Genomic DNA, 18,414 nt, shown 5'->3' with positions numbered 1-18,414 from the left:
GCGCTCCACAAGGTTGCATACTCAGTCCGTTACTATACTCCCTGTACACTCGTGACTGTCTGGTCAAATTTTGTCCTAACTCCATCCACAGGTTAGCTGGCAACACCACTGTTGTAGTCCGATCTCAAACAGTGATGAGACAGAATACTTGGTGGCAAGATAACTATCTCTCCCTCGACATCAGCAAAACAAAAGAGCTGGTCATTGACTTCAGGAAGCGGAGTGGAGGGCATACCCTTATCTACATCAATGGGGCTGAGGTGGAGTATATTGTCAAGAGCACTAAGTTCCTAGGAGTGATGATCCCCAACAATCTGTCCTGCTCCACCCACATCAACACAACAATCAAGAAAGCACAACAGTGCCTCTGCTTCCTCAAGAGGCTAAGGAAATTTGCATGGCAGGAAGGGCTCTTACCAATGTTTATAGATGCACCATAGAAAGCATTCTATCTGGATCCATCATGGCTTGGTACAGCAACTGCTCTGCACAGGATCGTAAGAAACTACAGAGAGTTGTGATAACAGCCCAGTCCATTATGCAAAGAAACTTCCCATCCACTGAATCCATCTGCACTTTCTGCTGCCTCAGGCAGGCAGCCAACATTATCAAAAACTCCTCCCATCCCAGTTATAATCTCTTCCATCAAGGCAGCTTAAGCACATATATCACCAGATTCAAGAACCACTTTGTACTTGCTGAATGGACCCCTCAAATTTTAAATTTAATGTTGACCTCACTATTTGTGCACTTTCTCTGTAGCTGTAACATTTTACACCTTGCTCTGTTTTATTATCCTTATGCACTTTGTATGGTATGATGTGCCTGTACTGCACACCAAACAAAACATTTCACTGTACCTGTGGCAATAACAATCAAATCATAATTCAGGAAAGAAAGTGAACATAGAAGTCAGCCTAATATAATGCAAGTATAAAGCACAAGGTTATTCTTTTCACTGTTTTTTCTCCCTTGATAGCGTTGACTTCTTACTGGTGTGTGGTGTAACAGCTATTAGCACCTCAACCTAACTATATCTTTTATTCAGGTGAGCTTTGAGTGCAAATGTTGGCAGGTATTAGATCATGGAAAGGCAGATGACGTTTGAAACTCAGTTGATGCTGGGTCAATTACTAATTGAAAATTACTTTTTTTTTGTTAACGATGGTATGCAGTGATAGTAGATGGAGGTAAGTATATAGAATTAAATTGCAGATCAGGCATGATTCTATTGTCTACCAGGAAAGGCTTACGGCCTACTCTTGCTAGTGCATTTCAGTGGAAGTGTTGCAACTGAGACTAATCAAGGCTACAGTGGTAATTGAGGAATTGCATTACCATGAATCATTTTTTTTCCTTTGCTACCTAACACAATGATGCTGATGACTACACAAGGCTCTCATCACAAATATATACCTCAGATTCTATGTGACAGCCCATCAAAAATTGATGAAGGTTTATAAAGGAGGAAACCCAGGTACAAACAATCATGAAAGATCTGTTTTGTAATTCTATTCTTTTTCTCTTGCCTCCCAGCAAAGACTATTTTGTATTTGACAATGCATAAGTTAGTGCTTTTCCGGTGACAGTGTAACTGTGCAGGCACAAGGTCTCCAGCAGAGGTCGTTCTAGGAAACGGTGTGTGAAAATCTTCACCATTTAGTCCAGCAATTCAACACTGACCATCTGGAGCTTTTGCCGTTGAATATGCAAAGTCCATTTTGCTTTCAGCTGGATGTATGTTGTAATCAGATCCTGAGATTTAACTACAGAAGTCCCACTGTTAAAATACTTGGACAATGCACAATCTTGACTTCCCGTGGTGTAGAGAAACCATATCAAACAAATATACCAGAACAATCTTCAATATGGGTCCCATATTTTCACAAGGTCACTTCTGCACAAATTCTGTTCCTTTGTCTGCATAGACTAATATAATAGCATTTTACTGAACTGTGAACAGTTTAGGCTTTTACTGCAAAGAAGCAGGATCTTACTAGAATATGTGACAGTATGAAGAGTCTGTGGTTAATAATGATTGATATTTATCACATTGTTTGATTTTTGTCTGGTCGTCTTTGTTCCACAGACATTACAAAGCAGCTTTTGATAAGCTAGGCATCTGGTATGAGCATCGGTTAATTGATGATATGGTGGCTCAGATGCTGAAGTCCTCCGGAGGATTTGTCTGGGCTTGTAAGAACTATGACGGAGATGTTCAATCTGACATTCTGGCACAAGGTAATTCTCATTAAAGAGAAACAACTGTGTTTTTGGCTTAGCTACTTAAGCTGAAACATAGCAAGCACTTTATCAGCATACTCCTTATTCATAGAACTATTGCCAAAATACATTCATTTTAACTGGCTATTAAATACACAAAAACATCTGCAGATATGTGCAATGATTTCTTTTTAAAAAAATGAAATGAATTACAAAGAATGTGAATAAAGAGATGTCACCTATTAATTGAAGACACCGATAGGTTTTTAGTTCTGGTGACATCAGTTGCTGTAAATAGTCTAAGTACCATATTACTGCTGTGAGAGATTTTATTCCCTGCATCTTTTACCTTTCTACCCCTTTAAGAGGCTCCTTGGCAGCTCCTTACAAGACCAAACTGTCCTAAAATTTCCTGATGTTACTGTGTGTGAGATTTTATTTAATGATGGCATCTGTCCATCAGATGATGTGATGAACTGTACCCAGTGGGAGTGCAGGTCATTCCTGGATTTCAGAGTCTGGGAGATAGTCGAGGCTCATTCATTATTGGGTAATCTCTTCTGCAGCTGGCACAGATGATTTGTGTTGGGCCAAGGTCAGCCTAAGGGCTTTCCTTCTAGCAGGTCCTCTTTCTCATCCTTTGGTCATTTCTTTAGGTCTGTAAGTTTTCCCTTGCTCCCCATGACTGTTTGTCTCCAGCCACTCTGGTCAGCACTGAGGACTTCTCATGCATCATTTCTGATCCCTGAGAGAACATAGAACATAGAACATAGAACATAGAACAATACAGCACAGAACAGGCCCTTCGGCCCACGATGTTGTGCCAAACTTCTATCCTAGATTAAGCACCCATCCATGTACCTATCCAAATGCCGCTTAAAGGTCGCCAATGAATCTGACTCTACCACTCCCACGGGCAGCGCATTCCATGCCCCCACCACTCTCTGGGTAAAGAACCCACCCCTGACATCTCCCCTATACCTTCCACCCTTCACCTTAAATTTATGTCCCCTTGTAACACTCTGTTGTACCCGGGGAAAAAGTTTCTGACTGTCTACTCTATCTATTCCTCTGATCATCTTATAAACCTCTATCAAGTCACCCCTCATCCTTCGCCGTTCCAACGAGAAAAGGCCGAGAACTCTCAACCTATCCTCGTACGACCTACTCTCCATTCCAGGCAACATCCTGGTAAATCTTCTCTGCACCCTCTCCAAAGCTTCCACATCTTTCCTAAAGTGAGGCGACCAGAACTGCACACAGTACTCCAAATGTGGCCTAACCAAAGTCCTGTACAGCTGCAACATCACTTCACGACTCTTGAATTCAATCCCTCTGCTAATGAACGATAATACTCCATAGGCCTTCTTACAAACTCTATCCACCTGAGTGGCAACCTTCAAAGATCTATGTACATAGACCCCAAGATCCCTCTGTTCCTCCACCTGACCAAGAACCCTACCATTAACCCTGTATTCCGCATTCTTATTTGTTCTTCCAAAATGGACAACCTCACACTTGGCAGGGTTGAACTCCATCTGCCACTCCTCAGCCCAGCTCTGCATCATATCTAAGTCCCTCTGCAGCCGACAACAGCCCTCCTCACTGTCCACAACTCCACCTATCTTTGTATCATCTGCAAATTTACTGACCCACCCTTCGACTCCCTCATCTAAGTCATTAATAAAAATTACAAACAGCAGAGGACCCAGAACTGATCCCTGCGGAACTCCACTTGTAACTGGACTCCATGCTGAATATTTACCATCTACCACCACTCTCTGACTTCGACCGGTTAGCCAGTTTTCTATCCAATTGGTCAAATTTCCCTCCATCCCATGCCTCCTGACTTTCCGCATAAGCCTACCATGGGGAACCTTATCAAATGCCTTACTAAAATCCATGTACACTACATCAATAAGACTTGTAAGGCAAGACCTACCCTTCACAAATCCGTGCTGGCTGTCCCTAATCAAGCAGTGTCTTTCCAGATACTCGTAAATCCTATCCCTCAGTACCCTTTCCATTACTTTGCCTACCACAGAAGTAAGACTAACTGGCCTGTAATTCCCGGGGTTATCCCTATTCCCTTTTTTGAACAGGGGCACAACATTCGCTACTCTCCAGTCCCCTGGTACCACCCCCGTTGCCAGTGAAGACGAGAAGATCATTGCCAACGGTACTGCAATTTCCTCTCTTGCTTCCCACATAATCCTAGGATATATCCCGTCAGGCCCGGGGGACTTGTCTATCCTCAAGTTGTTCAAAATGTCCAACACATCTTCCTTCCTAACAGGTATCACTTCTTGCTTATCAGTCCGTTTCACACTCTCCTCTTCAACAATACGGTCCCACTCTATAAGTCTCACTTATAGAGGCATTTGTTTTGCAGATATTGGTGACCTGTTGGTTTTATGCGAATAGCTAGCTTGCTATAGAGCATGTCTTTAGGGATGTGATCATCATCCATTCAGTTCTCGAGATCCAGCTGATAGAGTCACCATTGACTCAAAAGAGTCAATGTGCTGGGAATGCCTGCATGCTAGTGTACTTCTACCTTTGGCACTCTGTCCTGCCAGGAGGTGCCCAGTGATGACGGAGATGGCAGCACAGTGACTCAGTGGTTAGCACTGCTGCCTCACCATACCAGGGTCCCGGGTTTGATTCCAGCCTCGGGTGACTGTCTGTATGGTGTTTGCACATTCTCCCCGTGTCTCTGTGAGTTTCTGCCAGGTGCTTTGGTTTCCTCCCATAGTCCAAAGATGTGCGGGTCAGGTGAATTGGCCATGCTAAATTGCCCATATTGTTGAGGCATTAGGTGCCTTAGACAGGGTAACTGTAGAGTAATAGGGTAGTGAAATGGGTTTGAGTGGGATACTCTTCGGAGGGTCAGTGTGGACTTGTTGAGCTGAAGGGCCTGTTTCCACACTGGATATTCTAAAACTTCTAAAGGTCAGCAATTCTGTCATTTTGCTTGGCTTGCGTTAGTTGTCAATGGCTTACTACTGTAAAGTAGGGCAGCTAAGTCACAAACGTGTTAGACACAGGGCTTTATATTTTGGTTAGTTTGCTGTTAGTCCACTCAACCTCTCATCTTTAACATGACAACTGTAGCCCAGGTAGCCTTGGTACTGGTTTTGGCATCAAGATATAGCCTGTGGTAAATGTCGATTGAAGTTACATGAAGCTGTTGATGAGCTGCAGTGTGAGGTTGTCAATGATGATTGAGTTGATGCCCTAACCAACAACTGTGGTATGCCTGACGCTGATTTTCAGTTCAAACTCCTTGCAGGCATAGAACACTGGTCTACAAATTGCTGCAAGTGAGTTTCAATATGGGTTCATCAGCAACCATGACTATGAGCTTACACACCTTGGTCTTGTTCTGACCAAAATGAACAGCTTGCTGTCAGCTCTGTCATGCAGGTAGACACATTCATTTGAGTTACCAAAAGTGTACAACAGCAGCATAGAGAAAAATATGTGCTTTGATATGCTCCTGTGATATGGCTTGGGATACCTTGCTGCATAAAAGATGTTACATGAATGAAAGTTGTTATTGTAAAGAGGTTTTCTTTTTAATTCATTCATGGGATGTGGGCATCAATGACATTATTGCCCAGAGGGCAGTTAAGAGTCAACCACCTTGCTGTGTATCTGGAGTCTCATGTAGGCCAGACCAGGTAAGGATGGCATTGTAGCGATAAAGAATTGGTAAAGACTCCATGACGGATTTCCATCAAATTGACTTCCTTCCCTTCTATTGCCAAGACCGAAAGTCGGTAATGTAACTTGGCAGTGGCCTCTTCTGAGTTAAATTATAAATAGAGTAACAGTTGTTACACCAGCAGTAGTTATCAATGAGCTGCCAAATTTTCAACTATATTTTGTTCTCTGCATTGGATTGATTCAGATAAGCTCCCACCTCAATGTACCTGTTTGTCTCCCCCTGTGGTGGGAGGCCATCCTGACTCCAGTAAAATGCTGGCGAGGTTGTAAATTTAGTTTACTGGTTAGGTCATTGTCTAATCGCCTGCATTTGGCTGAGCTGCTGGTATTCCTGTTTTTGGAAATATCTTATGTTGGTGAGAAGACATCAGACTTCCATCATATTGAGTTGTACAAGATATTGCTATCCCATTTTTATCAAGACTGCTCTCCAAAATCACCCATGACCCTGTCTTGTTAGTTTATCCTTTTCCATTTCTTTCTTCCCAAAGCATTTGATATGGCGACCAATGCCATTGACCTCTTGTTATTTTAGTCATAGAATTTTACAGTACCAAAGGAGGCCATTCGACCCATCTGGTCTGTACTGGTTCCCAAAAGAGCTACCCAGCTGGTCCCATTCTCCAGCCCTATCTCTGTCGCCCTCTAAATCTTGAATTTCAAATATATTTCCAGCTCTCTTTTGAAACCTCTGATCAAATCCACATCCACCACTCTCCCAGGCAGCACATTGCAAATTTTAACAACTCTCTGAATAAAGAAGTTTCTCCTCATCTCACTCCTAGCTCTCTTGCTGATAATCTTGAAATTGTGACGTCTATTTACTAACATATCAAGTAGTGGAATCAGAATATTCTTCTTCACCCTGTCAAAATTTTGAACACCTCAATAAGTTCACTTCTTAATCTTCTCTACACCAAGAGGAATAAGCTCAATCTCTCTGATCTTTCCTGGTATCTAAGATCCCTCAATCCTACCATCATTCCAGTAAATCTCCTTTGCACACTCTCCAGGGCTTTAGTATCCTTCCTTAAATCAGGCACCCAGATCTAAATGCAATATTACAAATGTGGTGACCAGTGATTTGTATAGGTGTAGCATCACTTCCTTGCTTTTATACACTATGCTTCTGTTTATAAAGCCAAGGAATCTATAAGTCGCCTTAACAACTGATTCAATTTGCTTGGCCACCTTTAGAAAATCATGCATAGAAACTTGAGGTCCCTCTACACATGTACAACTTTCAAAGTTTGTTCAACTTTATGTCTCTGCCCTGTCAGAATTATATTCCTATGTTTCTGTGTAACTTGTGTAATGTAGCAATTGCCTTTTATCCCTTCTCCACACATTATCTTAGCCTCCAATTCCTCCTTCATGCCTTGCACTTGTTTATCAGTAGGCTGTTCCATAAGTGACAACATCCATTGGGACAAAGGGCAAATGATACTTAACTCCATCTCTCCTTTACTTCTCTCAAACACTCATCTGCCTCCTTGTGGTCCAACTGCTTATTTAAATCAAATCTGAGCTTCCTCCAACTCATCATCGGGAAGCTCAAATTCATCATTTGCTGCAAACTCCAGTCCAGGACAGCATGGTGGCTCAGTGGTTAGCACTGCTGCCTCATAGCACTAGAGTCCCAGGTTCGATTCCAGCCTCGGGCTACTGTCTGTGTGGAATTTGTACATTCTCCCCGTGTCTGTGTGGGTTTCCTCTGGGTGCTCCGGTTTCCTCCCACTGTCCAAAAATGTGCAGGTTAGGTGAATTGGCCATGCTAAATTGTCCATAGTGTTAGGTGCATTAGTCAGAGGGAAATGTGACTAGGTGGGGTTATTCTTCGGAGGGTCGGTGTGGACTTGTTGGGCTGAAGGGCCTGTTTCCACACTAGGGAATCTAATTTAAATAATCATTACCACTGATTCCATCTCTTTGTCTACCCACACTCTTGCAATGAACAAGATCATTCAAGGTCATGGTATCCTGTTTGACCTTAAGGTGAGTTTTAAACTCGACACCTTAGAAACATAGGAACAGGGTGTTGCCATTCAGGCCATTGAGCTTGCTTCATGATTAATATTATCATGGCTGATCATGGATTTCAATACCTTTTATCCACACTAGCCCCAGAGCTCAGTGCACCGTTCGTAATCCGAAATCTATCAATCCATACTTTTAAATATTTTTAAAGATTCAACATCCATAGCCTTGAGGGTAGAGAATTCCAAAGATTCACAAATTTCTGAGTTTAAAAAAAGAATTCTCTTGATCCTAAGTACTATCCCCATTATTTTTAATTTGTGCTTTCTTGTTCTGGATTCTCAATTCCCAATTAGGGGAAATATCTGACCTACATCTACCTGTCTATCCTCTTTACCATTGAAAGGAATAAGTTTCAATGAGATTACCTCTCATTTTTTAAAACAGGCCCACTTTGTCAAATCTCTCTTCATACTACAGTTCATCAAACATGCTCATTTCATCATCTACTAAATGCCCCTACCCTTTTAGAGAAGGAAATCTTTCATCGTTACCTGGTTTGGCCCATATGACTTTAGATTCACAGCAATGTGATTGATTCTTAACCCACCCTCTGGGCAATTAGGGATGCGTAGTATGAGACAACCCCATCCCATGAGCAAAGCATAAAATATAAATCCCCTCCCTTTGTTAGCTAAGTCTTCAGCTACCTCAAAGCTGAGCTTTTAATGTTGAGGTCTAAACCTGTTCAGTTCTGCACATCACATTGTATTTTTCAAAATCCATTACCTTGATTTATCTTCTCTTTCTAATTGCTTATGACTTAACATCTGCTTTCATGCATGTTGAGAATTTTGCTTCTGTTACAGGCCCTTACAATACATGCAAATTGTTCTAACTAAAATGGTATTCATCTTACAATGAACTTCAAAACCTCATTGATGTTCTCAGTTAATCTATTTGCTATCATCAAGAGGGACGAGGAATGTGACTTTCATTCCCTCATGTGAAAGGAAGTCACTTTAATGAAGAAGAAGTGAAAATATTATAAAGATCCCTTAACCTGAAATAATGTTATTTCAGTATATGTGGATGTCAACCGGAACTCTAGTTTTGAGAAGCTGTTGACACTAAATACAGTTGCTTATGAAAAGGAATTCAACCAAATTGACGTTCATCCCCCCACCACTCACAAGAGATGGTTATGGAGCAACATGTTTGTTATTTTCCAACTTTATTATGAACTTACTTCTTTATGGTCTTCGTTACAATTCTCAGCAAATGCCATAATTATCTGCCTTACAAAGTGTTCCAGTCAGCCAGGCCTGAGTTCTTGCTACCGTGTTGACTTTGAGAAGAATGTGAATGAATCTGGCAGCAAGTTGCAGTTCCCTCCCTTTTGCTGAGTGTGCTTTGGTGAGTTATATTTTGTCATAGGTCTTGCAAGGGAACAAGGTAGAAGGAGAAACAGAGAGAAGGATGGTAACTTGCAGGGATTTTAATTTTGGCAGTAACAGCAGTCAAAAGTCCAGAACTATTAGAAATTTGTTCTTATGGAAAGAATTTGGGAAATTTCTTTCATTCAATAAGATTAATAAATCAGGGAAGTCTTTGACAACTGATACAGATAAGGCATTCAGTGGCTTTGGATTCAATTTAGCTCAAGTTGGTTTGGGAAGAAGAATTCTGTGAATGCTCAATTGTAAGTGGTCACTGAATTAGAAGTGGAAAATGTCACATGATTCTATTTAATTGAGTAGCTCCCAAAAGCCACAGGATGATTTGCAGAGAAAGTGAAAAAATATGTCATGGATGCTCTTTTTGAGCCAGAGTGGTTGATGAAACAGAGAGTGTATTGCATTGTATTCAAAGAGTCAGTAAAGCATGTGGCCATGCACCCTATCAGGCTTGTACAATATTAGACCTGGAAGTGGTGAGGGTAAAGACAGTGCAGCTTTGCTGATTATGTGGGGTGATGTTGCTGTTATGGGATATGGGCATAACATTGGGCTTGTGGCTATTTCACTGCATTACATACAGCTTTGGAGGTGCATGAGTCAGCCCTGCAAGTTGCACAATTGAATTTCTTTCAAACAAAATTCCAAGCTATGCAAGATAATTAATAGGCAAGTGGTTGTGGGCACAGGTTTGGGTGAAATGCCTAAACAGTGGTATAGGTTGGAAACCTGACATCCCCTACCCGCTTTCAGGTTTCCCATTCCCGTGTTCCAAAACGAATTAAAAGTATTCATGGACCCAATTAACTTCAGCCTTTCATTCTGACTTCAGCAACTGCTTACTGGTTCCATGATCTCTCTACAGCTTGCCATGCTTGCAAGAGGAGAAATGATCTCTTACAGAAACTGACCAGTTGGGGGTGCTGCAAGCACTGAAATCCTTCTGATCAAACTTGGTGTGCAACACTTTTGGAATTGCTTTCAAGTGGCTTGGAGTTAACACACGTGTATCTTGACCTCTTCACTGTCAAACATCACTGGATAATTACTTAGGCCTCTGAGGACAGGGAGGAATCAGACATACCCACAACTTCTACTGCTGCACTCAGGGCTGCCAAAGAAATCTCTGCTAGATGTGTCCACACACATTTCACTATGCAAGTGTGCGTACCAACAGCAGAGAGGTCTGTCCAAAGCCCTGTGCCCTATTCCTATCTCTAAATAACCCTCAGCACCTCTCATTCCAGCAGCCAATCAGCTATCATTACACTCATACCCTTGCCTTCTCATAGTTGTCATGGTTACCCTTACAACTTCAAAACTAGTTTCAGTAAGTTGAATTTAAATTCCACCAGTCGATATGGAGAGATTTGACCCCATGTTCCCAGAGCATTAGCCTGAATTACTAGATCAGGAACTTAGCATATGCCACCATCTCCCCATTGTTGAGGCTAATCTTATCCACAAGGGTAAGAGTTTTTCAGGCTAGGCCTAACATTTTGAGGAGCTGTTGACACTAAATACAGTTGCTTATGAAAAGGAATTCAACCAAATTGACGTTCATCCCCCCACCACTCACAAGAGATGGTTATGGAGCAACATGTTTGTTATTTTCCAACTTTATTATGAACTTACTTCTTTATGGTCTTCGTTACAATTCTCAGCAAATGCCATAATTATCTGCCTTACAAAGTGTTCCAGTCAGCTCTCATTGTCAGCTGTATCATCAATGTTTTGTCATCTTTCATAAGGTCAGAAGTTGGGATGTTGAGGGCTCTTGTGGTGCTGTGGTAGTACCCCTAGCTTTGAGCCAGGAGGCTTGGGTTCAGGTCCAGAAGTGTATCATTACCCATCTGAACAAGTTGACTAAAAATATCCAGAAGTGGGGATGTTTGCTGATGATGATATGGTGTTCAGCACCATTCTCATCTTCTCAGGTACTGAAACTGACCATGTGCACATGCATCAAGGCCTAGACTACATTCAGACCTGTCGTGATAAGTGGCAAGTCACATTCAGGCCACAAAAGTACCAGACAATGTGCATATCCAACAAAAGGGAATCGAACCATCTGTTGATCTTAAATGGCATTACCATCACTGAATCCCCTATTCTGAGGGCACCATTGACCAGAAGCTGAACTGGACCAGTCATACAAACAAGAGCAGGTCAGGGCTGGAAGGCATCTGATTAACTAAGTAACTCACTTCCTAACTCCCTGTCAACTTTTGAATGGAAGGCACACATAAGGCGTGCTGTTTGCTCCTATTTGATGTGTGTAGTTGCAAAAACACTCAAGAAACCATACATAATCCAAGACAAAACAGCCCATTTATGAACAGTTCATTCGCCATTTTTAACCCACACTCCCTCTGTCTATTGGTGAACAATGGCCGTAAAGTGTACCTTCTACAAGATGCAGTGCAACAACTTGCCATGGCTTCTTCAGCATCACCTATCAAACCTATGACCGCTACAGTCCAGAAAAATATAAGCAGTAGTGTAATGAGAGAAACATTATCAGTAAGCATCCTTCCAAGCCAAACACCATCTGGAATTGGAACTTTGCCACCGTTCCTTCACTGTCACTGGGTCAGTGACCTGGAACTCTCACCCTAACAGCACCTTGGGTGTTGTTACTGTCAGATTAGGAGGTATGTATTGGCCCTCCTGTCTTCACTCCTGGATTGGCAGCAACAGTGTTTACTGTTCTTTTCATCATGAGGCTATACCTGTCTTTAATAAGAATGTGATTAGTTAATGTCTATTGTATCATTAAAGCGTGAATTACAAGGTTTTCATGAGTGAAACAAATAGCAATTTTATTATCTACTAACCCTGAAAACAAAATAAAAATGTTACATCAGGCATATATGCATAGGAACAACATTTTCAAAGAAGGTAGTGTGCACTGTAAAAGGAAATTAAAATAAAGTACATTTTAAAGTCCTTAAAGTAACATTGAGGCATAAAGGGTTTAACCTGAGATCATGGTTCTTTAGTTATAGTCATATATTGGACCAACTCATCCATACTGACCAGGTTTCCCAAACTAAACCACTCCCATTTGCCGGCACTTGGCCCATATCCCTCTAAATCTTTCCTATTTGTGTACCTATCCAAATGTATTTTAAATGTTGTATCTGTACCTGCATCTAGCATTTCCTCTGACAGTTCATTCCATAAAGGGACCACTCTCTGTATGAAAAGTTATCCCTCAGATCCCTTTTAAATTTTTCCCCTCTCACCTTAAAAATACACACTCTGGTTTTGAACTCCCCTACCCTGGGGAAAAGACCTTTGCTGTTCATTCATCTATGCCCCTCAAGATTTTATAAACCTCTATAAGGTCGTCCCTCAACCCTTAACACTCCAGGGAAGAATGTCCCAGCCTTCCCAGCCTCTCCTAATAATTGAAATTCTCCAGTCTCCGTAACATCCTTGTTAATCTTTTTAGTACCCTTTCCAGTTTAATCACATCAAATAGGGCAACCAGAGCTATACACAGTACTCCAAAAGTGGCCTCACTAATGTCCTGTACAGCTGCAACATGACATCTCAACTCAATGGTCTGAGCAGTGAGGTTGGAAACCAGAGAGCCACCAGAAGACATTAGCAAGTGTAAAAGAGCAGTTCAACATTTCCTGACAAACAGAAACAGCGCTAGAAGGCATGGGGCAGATGTGTCTCAGTAAAACAAAAGATCAGAGGTATTTTTGGGAGCAAAAAAATACAGACATCCAGGTCCCAAAGCAGACAGATTGAAAGGGCTCACTGTTCGCAAGCCATCGAGAGCCATGAAAAACATTCCAAGGTAGTAAAACCAATGGACTTGATGTCCCCGATTGGTCAAGCCCTTGGAAAATTCACAAAAGTCATCTGCAGAAATAGCAAATATTTCAGACCTGCTTGCATTCTTGATGCCTGAGTGTTTCTCACCAGTATGTGTTGTCATCAGATGCTTTGACCTTTGAGCGGGGCTGAGAGAGCTTTCTCCAGTTCTGAGGTCATGCATTAATCTCCCAGGCTATGCCAAAAACAACTTGCTGAAATTCAACTGGTGTGTCTATTACGGTGTTTCAGTTCATTGTTCCTAAGCTTGATAATTACAGGTGACATCTTGCATCTTGAGTCAGTGAAACTTATCATGCACATGTACACACGATTAGAAAGTAAGGGTTTCTTTACACCTGACTGGGAGCACTAGTTTTGGTGTCTTTTGATAAAGATGTCAATTTCAGTTTAGATGATTTTGTTTATTCCACTTTGGTTTCATAAGCTTGGCTGACCCAACTGGTGAGCTGATTGCTTCATCATTTTAAGTCCGTGTTTTCTAAGTAGTTATTTGGCAGTACAGAACTTCAGTATTGTTGAAAAAAAGACACATTTTAAAACTTGTTGATGGCACTCATTGGGACAAATCATAAGAAATTTTAAAGTAGAGGGAAACCAACATTTGTACTGCATGAAGGGACACTGCTTTTTTATTAACAAGTACACTCTCTTATTCATAGAGACATTGCCATTGGAAATGTACCAGTTAATGATGAATGGCAGTTACCTGCCAAGCTTTGTTTACATTTTAAACAAGGCAGATTGACTTTGATTTGCTTGAGAAATAAATCAGCTATCACTTATTAATTGTGTTGAAACAGGCACCCATATGTATACACATTCTTTTGTGTTTTTCTTTCACTTTAGTATATCACACAAACAGTGCTGATGAGCACAAGATGAAAAACTTCAACAAAATGTCTTTTTTCAACCACACCCAATATTTTCCTTTTAAAACCATCTCAGTCCATGGAGCTTGAGGGTGTGAAAATCAGATTGTGAAGTTTGAAAATCAAGGTCCTTTTAGATCACTATTCTGACAGTGTACTACAGTTGTAGGACTGCAGCAATTCAAGAATGTCCCTCATCAACACTGTCTTGAGCACTATTAGGGATGAGTAATATATATACAGGCCTTGCTGCTAGTGTGCATATCCTGTGCCCAAATGTGTGTTTTTTGAAAAAAAGGGAGAATTCAATCAGTTGTGTGTTAGTGGGCCACCAAGGTGAGGTTATGCTGTATCTCCTTCAGAATTGCAGCAGAGCATAGGGGAACGCTCAGGGCAAGCATTGCACTTAGCTCTATATGCCATGCCCGATTCTCCATGCAGGTGACTACTCTTTACATTGGTGCAAAAATTAGTGTAAATGCCTGAGACAACATAGCATGCTCAAGATGGACTCCTCCAATCTCTCTTAAAGCATATGCACTGTCTCTGGAAATGCTGACAGCAGCAAACACATTCCTTATTACTGAGCTACAAGTTTATTTTCATTATGACCCGTGAGGACCCTTGGGGTGGCACAATGGCTCAGTTAGCACTGCTGCCTCACAGCACCAGAGACCCGGGTTCGATCCCAGCCTTGGGTGGCTGTCTGTGTGGAGTTTGGACATTCTCACCATGTCTGCGTGGGTTTCCTCCTGGTGCTCCAGTTTCTTCCTATGATCCACAGATGTGCAGGTTAGGTAAATTGACCATGCTAAATTGCCCATAGTTTTCAGGGATGTGTAAGTTAGGTGCATTAGTCAAGGGAAATGTAGAGTAATAGAATAGGGGAATGGGTTTGGGTGAGATACTCTTCCAACGGTTGGTGTGGACTTGTTGGGCCAAAGGGCCTGTTTCCACACTGTAGGGATTCTATGATTCCATGAGGATCCGTGCCGGTATCCAAAAGACCAACGCTCAAGAGTGTCTTGTGACATCTGACAGAAACTCACCACTGCTCTCCTGATTCCCCAGTGCCTGTTCCTTCCCACATTTGATATGCTCCTTTGGGTGAAGCACTGGTAGTATGGCCCGTTTTTTATTTATGTGTTTAGGTTTCCTCTGCTTAGTGACATCATTTCCTGTGGTGATGTCACTTCCTGTTCCCTTTCTCAGGGGATGGTAGATGGATCTAATTCGATGTGTTTGTTGATAGAGTTCCGGCTAGAATGCTGTGCTTAGAGGAATTCTTGCGCGTGTCTGTTTGGCTTGTCCTAGGATGGATGTGTTGTCCCTGTCGAAGTGGTGCCCTTCCTTATCTGTATGTGAGGATACTAGTGAGAGTGGGTCATGTCTTTTTGTGGCTAGTTGATGTTTATGTATCCTGGTGGCTAGTTGGCTAATCTTTTTGCTAATCACCTGAGTGATATTTTGGTAATCTCGGGTGTCCTCTTCCATTTCTGGAAAGCAGATTCATCTGTGGTTCTCTACCTTTCTTTGTAGCCCTGGGTTTTCATCTGTAATGTGAAAAGCCAGAGGGTTATGGATGTGAAGAAATAGGATACAATATTTGAAGAATATTACCTGTGAGGATTGGGGGTGAGAGAGCATTAGGATGTGGCTGAGGATATTTGTTGAGATGCAGATTTGAAGTGAATACAGGAGAGAAAGGGTTGTGTTTGACAGCAAGCTGTGTCAGTCAAAGTGGTGACCTGTCAGGGAAGGCTAGGAATGTGAAACATTGATGGCTAGGAGTGATACAGTGATGCTTTTCTTGTGCTGGTGAGGTTTTTAAGTGCGTTAAAGCACTGGATCTTGCAGGTGAGAATCACCCTTCATTCTGTTGCTCACTGCCTCAGCTATCTCCAGTCACAGCCTTGCTTCATTTGGCAGACTGGCTTACCTCATTGTTTCTCAGGGAAGGGACTGTCTATCCTGACTCTGACAACATTGTGGTCACCAGGGAGGGGCCTGAGAATTGGAGGGATGGGTACCTTCCCGCATCTCCCATGAAGCATTTAGGTTCAAACAGCCACAGTAAAGCGTAACCTGCAGCCTCGAACCTGATACGTAGGTCCCACTCTTTGGTCAGGAACTAAATAATTTAACATTCTGCCCATGGAATCTAGGGAGTTTAAACAGAAGACTACAGCTGAGTTGCTGATGAAAGCTGTGCGTCGTTTTGAATTCTGACTTTTAAGTCAGTTTTGTTCTTTGCAGTTTTTACTGGTTAACCTACTTTAGCCACTGTTACCTTTTATATTTGATTGTTGTTGCCACTCAAATAAAATTGTCAAAAATGGCAAAGGTTTGAATTACTTGGAAGTGCAGAGAACATTTCATAGTTTAAAAAAGGATGCCAAGATTATAAGGGACCAACTAAAGGCAGGTGCAATAAACACTATCTCCAATGATTGAAAGACTATGTCTCCATTCTCCAACAATAACATACACTGTTAATATGAAACTGTGCAAAAAGCAAGTGTACATAATTAATACCAATTACAGAATGGTAGGATGTTTTAGAAAGCAGGAGTTTAGACGAGTGCATGAAGATATTTTCAATTCTATTTTATGTTGGCAGGAATAAATTTTATGGCTGTTTGGGTAAGACCCACTAATTCTTGGCTGTAGAGTGTGTAGCTTTGTCACCTTAACATTATTTCTCTGCAGGTTTTGGTTCTCTTGGCCTGATGACATCAGTGTTGATTTGTCCAGATGGGAAAACAATCGAAGCTGAGGCAGCTCATGGAACAGTCACTCGCCATTTCAGAGAGCACCAGAAGGTCAGTGCCCCCTGCATATGGGAACTAAAAGATAATGCAGCACAGGATGTCTTATCCATTAGTCTTCCCTGACAACTGAAACTAGGTATCAGCATATACTGTATATACAGTAGATATAGTCTGCCAGCACCGCATGATACTTATGTTTTTGTTTCAACTTATAAATGTTATTATTTTCAAAGTACTCATGCCTGGAATAAACTCAGATTTATGCTAGTTGATTCTTTTAACTGGGACCAACTTTAATGACAATGAGTGTCACTTGTTCCTTCCCATTTCTGTTTTCCGTGAGCTGTTAACTTGTTGCCCTTTGCAGTGCTTTAAGCTTGATGTTTGCCAGTCTGTTTCCTCTTTGTGTTCCCAGTTGCTGTGAATTCACACATCCTGCAGCTTATAGGGAACACTGGTTTGCACTGTCATAAGTCACCCTATTATTATAACAAAGCTGTGATATATGAAGCCATGCAAGCCACTTTTGTTTGATTTCTTTTCACTCAAAGAATGTTGTAAGTTCTTCCATCTGTAAATTTGCCACCTGATGTGGCGCAATTTTTGTTTTTGAGAAAGCAGGCATTTGTCCACCCTTGACTGCTGGTACCCCCATAGATGACCAAATGTGGAGGAGGATCTGTTCAGTGTTGTCAGGGTAGGGGACTTCCTTCAAAATTAGATCTGACAAATTGTCATCTTCAGCTTGAGTTAATTGATGAGTCTAAGTCACATTTAACTATTAATGCATACGCACGAGTCTGTTTCAGTTTCAGAGGCTGCTATTTGATGTTTCTTCAGGCCTCATAATTTTCCAATGATGAATAAACCAAATTTTAAGAACAATTCAGGGAGTAGCGCATTATTTGGAAGACACTTATTTCAGCTTCAAATATGCACACAGGTGATGACAGACTGAAGAAGGTGCTCCAATGTTTAGAAGGACTGGAGTTTGGGTGAAAGCATACAAATGTGAAATGTTTCAAAATTCTCTAGGGTATTTCAGTAACCAGATTGATAAACATGGGTTACATCTCACCCCAAGTATGGTACAAGGAATCTGTTGGTCCGTCTATTTAAGGTTTTGTATCTTCTGCCTGATGAAGATTAGATTAGATTACTTACAGTGTGGAAACAGGCCCTTTGGCCCAACCAATCCACACCGACCCTCCGAAGAGTAACCCACCCAGACCCATTTCCCTCTGACTAATACACCTAACATTATGGGCAATTTAGCATGGTCAATTCACCTGGCCTGCGCGTCTTTGGACTGTGGGTGGAAAGCGGAGCACCCGGAGGAAACCCACGCAGACACAGGGAGAATGTGCAAACTTCACACAGACAGTCGCCTAAGGCTGGAAAGAGGTTTGAAGAGATCATAACTGGGGTGGAAGGGACCTTTGAGGCAGATGGAGTCAACAGATGGAAGGTTGGCTTGCGTGACGGATTGAGCTGTGTTCACAACTTTCTGTTGGGATCCCTCATTGTTGATAT

At 41.8% G+C, this 18,414-nt stretch overlaps 1 protein-coding gene across 1 annotated transcript in view; it reads left to right on the top strand.

Moving 5' to 3' along the window:
* The window catches only part of LOC140483617 (isocitrate dehydrogenase [NADP], mitochondrial-like), an 89,385-nt gene that overhangs the window by 57,586 nt on the left and 13,385 nt on the right, over positions 1 to 18,414 (top strand). Inside the window, exons 7-8 of the mRNA XM_072581897.1 lie at positions 2,090 to 2,241; positions 16,820 to 16,932. Coding sequence (XP_072437998.1) covers positions 2,090 to 2,241; positions 16,820 to 16,932 — 265 coding nt within the window. The remainder of the gene's footprint in view (positions 1 to 2,089; positions 2,242 to 16,819; positions 16,933 to 18,414) is intronic.

The sequence above is a fragment of the Chiloscyllium punctatum genome, chromosome 2, assembly GCF_047496795.1.
Source record: "Chiloscyllium punctatum isolate Juve2018m chromosome 2, sChiPun1.3, whole genome shotgun sequence".
In the NCBI taxonomy this organism is placed as follows: domain Eukaryota; kingdom Metazoa; phylum Chordata; class Chondrichthyes; order Orectolobiformes; family Hemiscylliidae; genus Chiloscyllium; species Chiloscyllium punctatum.
Note: the sequence above shows the minus strand (reverse complement) of the source record. Positions and strands in the feature narration are given on the sequence as shown.